Source organism: Corvus brachyrhynchos, unplaced genomic scaffold (assembly GCF_000691975.1).
Source record: "Corvus brachyrhynchos isolate BGI_N302 unplaced genomic scaffold, ASM69197v1 scaffold42, whole genome shotgun sequence".
Taxonomy (NCBI): Eukaryota; Metazoa; Chordata; class Aves; order Passeriformes; family Corvidae; genus Corvus; species Corvus brachyrhynchos.
The window spans coordinates 3,285,636-3,291,385 of NW_008237242.1; the positions used below are offsets into that span (position 1 = coordinate 3,285,636).

The 5,750-nt window shown below is 37.7% G+C and overlaps 1 protein-coding gene across 4 annotated transcripts in view; it reads left to right on the top strand.

The window, feature by feature from the left end:
* GHR (growth hormone receptor) overlaps positions 1–5,428 on the top strand; it is a 161,911-nt gene extending 156,483 nt beyond the window's left edge. For all 4 annotated transcript variants that reach the window (XM_017730259.1, XM_017730257.1, XM_008630620.2 and 1 more), the window contains 2 exons: positions 2,300–2,369; positions 2,633–5,428. In XM_017730259.1, the coding sequence (XP_017585748.1) occupies positions 2,300–2,369; positions 2,633–3,592 (1,030 nt within the window). In that variant the 3' untranslated portion in view covers positions 3,593–5,428. The remainder of the gene's footprint in view (positions 1–2,299; positions 2,370–2,632) is intronic.
* Positions 5,429–5,750: the final 322 nt, after the last annotated feature.

Sequence of the window (5,750 nt, forward strand, 5' to 3'; positions counted from 1 at the left end):
CTTGAGTCATAGGGGAATATTGGTCTCTGTGGATAAATTGCGGCTTCTGTAGATAACAAGAATAAAATGAAACAAAGCACAGAATTGCATTGTTTGTAAAAATTACGAAATTGTGATATATAAAAATGAAAGAAGAAAACATACATAAAAATGACAGTCTTAAATCAATTAATCCCCTGATATGTGTGTTCAGGGATAGGTTTTGGCAGAATTCAACTTGGATGTCATACCAGTACTGTTCCACACTATGGAGCAACACCATGGTCAAGACCCAGTGCACCCATGCATGTTGTCAGTGGTCTTGTGTTTACACTTTGAAAATGAACACTAAGTAGTTTTGCACATACGAGCTAATAGTGAAATTTCATTTGACGTACTGAGATGAAAACTATATGGCGCATTTGGAGCAGATAAAAAGAAAATTCTATTAAACAATAATTTTTTATTTTAGTAGGCCCTATGCTTTGACAGAGTTTAATTTCAGGAAGCTATTCCCTGCAATAGCATCCCAATCCCAGATTTAAGAGCAAGGCTACTGATACAATTCATGACAAAAGCTTGAGGTGAGAGAATTGGGCAATGTGCATCTGGGACCAGGAGCTAAGGTCAGCACACTGATCAATGGGTGGCTTAGTCTCAGAAAATCCTGAGGTCTGGAGCATATCTCTGATCAGACTTTATAAATACCTTCCATGCTAATCATGAATGCTGGAAGAAGCTTTTCTCCACTGAGAAAACTTCTTCATGGGGAAAGTTTTACTGGATGGTTGGCGTGCACCCTTTCCTTCAAAACTGAAGCATTTGGTGGTGGAATGGCAATGTATTCTGCAGAAAAACAGCCTGCATAAGTTTTCCATAATGTGAAATATCCAGGCTTGGTTTCCTCCTGATTCTCAAAGACACCAATTCATATTTTCCTCAGTTTTGATCTCACAGGATCTGAACGAGTCCCTCTAGGACAGATGCCATAGGTTTAGGTCATTAGAGTTGAGAGATGAAAGCTTGAGTTATGCTAGGCTAAGAAAGGAGCACAGCATAGTTCTCCCTCCCAAATGTCTTCTCCAGGCAGTGAATGGTAAAATTCTTTGTCTTTTGCATTAGAAGCAATGCCCAGTCCTGTCAGAATACCTGATTTGTGGATTCAGCTGTAAAGCACAAGCCCTAAGCTGGTACTCTGATAGCCCAACCAGTTTACACTGCCTCTCCAGGGATTAGGTGGAAAATTACTGGATTTCTGGCTCTCATTAGGCGTGCTGGGCAGAACACTGAGGTTCTGCCCAAAACCAGAAACATCTGAGGAATTTGGACCTGCCATGGTTAAGCCAAAGGTGCCTAAATTTCTCTCTAGGCAGTCTTTATAACTCCTGTGACCCTCTCTGGACCTCACCAAGGTCACTAACAAGGCAGCAAAAGTAATATTTGGATTTGTATCTGCTGTTCCCACACCTTACTTTCTAAAATAGGCAAGTAACCCAGTATAAAGAGAATTCTGAATTTTCCTTTTGTTTATCTGTTGGCAAAAGAAGAAGGGAGGTAAAATAGAAGAGAAAAGCATGACCAGCTACTGTTGGATTATTATTAATGGAAAATTATCTTTCTGTTAGAATTGGAGGGGAGAGGGAAGTCGCGGGGGGGCTGGTTTGCTTTGGTGTTCTTTTTGGTCTCCTCAAAAAGAAAGGAATGCACTTTATGAAGGATTATAATAATACGTATTTCCACAGCCTGCAAATGCACAAGCAAATTACTAGTCCTTTCTCTACAAGGGTAATCCCCTGCCTTAATTATATATTACTTGTTGCACTAATGATTCAAAAAGCAGAAGTATCATAGAGATGGCAAAATACTAGACTAAATTTTTGCAGATGTTTTTCAGTTTTATTTATTATTTCTAAACTATTTAAATTTATTGGGTGTATGCAAAGCTACTGTGTCCCTGAAAAAATTGTTGGGAAAATCACTGCATACTGAGGCTTGTATCAGATTCCATTGAAAAGTATGTAAAAAGGGAAACTAGGAATTCACTCTCTTTCTATACAGCATTGAACTGTCAAAGACCAGACCCCAAAACGGATTCCCACATAAATATGAGGGATTTCAACAAGGAAGCTTGCAGAAAGCTTGTTTCTTAATTTGCAGTGAGGGAAAACATTACTTCTTTTCCTTAGGAGTATTTGAAATTTCATTTTCAAACATTTGGGTTTTGAACTAATTAAATATAAATACAATGTAAGCCTGTCTTCTTTCTAACTTCCTTTAAAAAGATGACTGTCAATTAAAAGCCATAATTTTTTTTTTCCAGGTTAAAAATGCTTATTTTTCCTCCTGTTCCAGTTCCAAAGATTAAAGGGATTGACCCAGATCTCTTGAAGGTAATACTGAACTCTAAAATATACAGTGGGAATCTCTGTAGTAGTAGTAGTAGCAGATGGCAACTGTTGTCCCAGGCAGAAAAGTTTTGTAGAAGAAAATTCTGATGTTGGGGGAGTTGCCACAGAATTAGTTTGCATAAAATAATTTTGAAGCCTTTTGCAATTACTACGTAGCTACAGTCACCTTTACCTAAGTTAACATTATAAAAAGGACAAGCATTTTTATTATTTCCTTTATAATTTTTTTTTTTTTTGCTTTGCAGAAAGGAAAGCTAGATGAAGTGAATTCCATCTTAGCCTGCCATGACACCTACAAGGCACAGCTATACAATGACGACTTGTGGGTTGAGTTTATTGAGTTGGACATAGAAGACCCTGATGAAAAGAACAGAGCCTCAGATACTGACAGGCTCCTGAGTGAAGATCATCTAAAATCTCATGGTTGCTTGGGAGTGAAGGATGATGATTCTGGACGGGCCAGTTGTTGTGAACCAGATATTCCAGAGACAGACTTCAGTGCAAGCGACACATGTGATGCCACCTCTGACAGTGATCAGTTCAAAAAGGCTACTGAAAAAGAAGAGGATCTCTTGTGCCTTGACAGACAAGATGATGAGTCACTTCCAAGCCTTGCCAACACAGACCCCCAACGCCAGCATGGGAATACTCAGCCTGAAAACAGCCACCCATGGGCACCCTTCGCAGACAGCATTGAGTCACCCCGTCCATCAGCCCATACCCAGATAAGCAACCAGAATTCATTGACAAGTACTGACTTTTACGCTCAAGTGAGTGATATTACTCCAGCAGGCAGGGTTGTACTTTCACCAGGGCAGAAATCCAAGTTGGGGAGAGCACAGCATGAAGGCTGCACAGAGCAAGACTTCACCATGGACAACACCTATTTCTGTGAGGCAGATGTGAAAAAATGCATTGCTGTGACTTCCCATGAAGAGAATGAGCCACATGTTCAGGAACAAAGCTATAATGAAGATGGTTACTTCACCACAGAGAGCCTTACCACTACTGTTGGCAATTTTGGAGCTTCAACAGCAGAACCCCCAAGTTCAGAGATGCCTGTCGCAGACTATACGTCAATCCACATCGTTCACTCTCCACAAGGCCTTGTGCTAAATGCAACTGCGCTGCCGGTGCCAGACAAGGAATTCAACGTGTCTTGTGGCTATGTGAGCACAGACCAGCTGAACAAAATCATGCCATAGCTCTTTTTTGATGAGGTGTGTGTAGTGTTTCACAGCAGAGAGTCAGCTTTGGGCTTGTATGCTGAAACCAAAATGAAGTCTAAAAGTTTTTTGTGGTTCTTATAATTTTATCTGAAATGTTGCAACGTAAAATATAAATCAAAATATTCCTATTGTGTTCTGTAAATATTATCTATGAATTTGTCTTGAGGCTGTTTTGTCTTGTTCTTGTGGGTGTTGATTTTTGTGAAATTAAACATTGAAATTACTGTTTAATATACAGTAAATTGTGCATTTTGATAAAGCTAAAAATCAGGTGGTTTAAAGTCTAAGAATTTAGAAAAAACTGCTGTTGGCAGAGATCTTTATATCAATAATTGGGAACTGATCATATAGGTGAAAACACAAAAGTAGCTTGACTAAATAACACATCTGTTTTGATTTACATAAATGGGTAAAATATATTTTAATACTTTGGTCATAAAACCATAAATGTTTTCTATTACACTACACACTGTAATTCAATTATGATGACCCATTTAAGTAATGTAATTGCTGCAGTCCTAAAAAGGAGTTTTCTGTTTTACAAAATTTTGTTCACAGCTAAAAGAAAAAATAGATTTTTACAGAGCCAATTTATACCTCCAAAGAAACCCATAGAAAAATTTTGAAATATTGTAGGAACTTAAAATTAACTGATTCTTTTACTTTCTTATGGTAACTAGTAACATGCAATTTAAAGTTCCGTGTAAAATTTTAAAATATACAGAAAACTTGGGCAAATTATTCTGTTCTTCATCAGATTCTAGTTAATGCTAATAATAATATATTTTTTATAACCAAATTTTTTTTGTCCACAGTATTAAACACTGTGCAACTAAAATTTTATTGAAAATTTTTGAGAACATGTGAATAAGCTCTGATAACTTAGCAGCATAGTATCTTCATATTTGACCAACTTCTGAAGCCCCTCCACAGCCAAAGGTATCGCTACACTTACTAGTCTGTGCCACATAAAGTCTTGATAAAAATAAATAAATTAAGGACTTCAGAAGTTAGCCAGCAGTTAATTTTTAAAGATATAATAGGATTAAAATACTTCAGTGGAACAAGGGGATCAAGTGCAGTATTGTTCAAACGTGGTTTTCATTTTTGCAGCCTAACAGCATCTCCTCTGACCGTGTTAGGCGGACTTCCAGAAAGAAAGGAGAGAAAACTGAAACTCAGTGAGGAAGCTCTCTATGTTCTTGTGTATGTTAAGAAACTGATAGAGCTTTGCAATTAATTATTATTGTTTCAGGAGTTACCTTCCTAGGCCATGGTTTCATCACAGCAGGGTTCTTCTTAGAAAGCGAATAGGAACATTCATTTCTTTACTCTGACCTGAACAGAAGTGTATGATGTGCAGCAAATTCAGGTCTTGCTTATGATGTCTCCAACTGAACTCACTGATGCTCTTTTTGTGACCAAGTGCTACACAACTGGGCCCAACTACTGGGTGGGATTTTTAAGTTTAGCACGTACTTTATGATAAATGTGCATTAGATATTCTGCTAATTTGCTGCTATAATTTTCTAACAGCTACATTATTTAGTTTCATATAAAATTTCATAGATGATAGACACTATTGCAAGTAATGCCTATGTGTGTGTTTGAAAGAAGTTTCTTACTCTGTTTCTATTGCCAAAAATAGTTAAATACCTCAGTCAAACTCAGAATGTCATTTTGGTACTTTTCTGGTCACACAAGCCATGATACACCGGTCAGAAGATGTGTCTTTCAGTTTCTATTTAATTTTCTCTATGTTAGTGTTTTGTTTGTTTTTCTCAAAGTTTAATAAATGTATTGTCTTTGATCTGTCTGGACACAATGTGGTTTTTTGCAGGTAATTAATCTTTTTTTAACAGAAAATAGAGATTGTGTTAGGAGAAATCTAGTATTTCTCATTGAATAAAGCATAATGCCACTTTCCATAGAATAGAAACAACAGGAACAGTGTTTTCACTGATGAATATGTATGGAGAGATAGGACATATTGCACCCAGAGCTGGCCAAGACGTGTTACCAGTTTAGCAGACCCATTTACCTGCTGCTGGAACATCCTGTGATTGGCAGGTTGGCCCCCAGCCTGCACCAGTGCATGGGTTTATTCTTCCCCAGCTGCAGGACAGTGCATTTG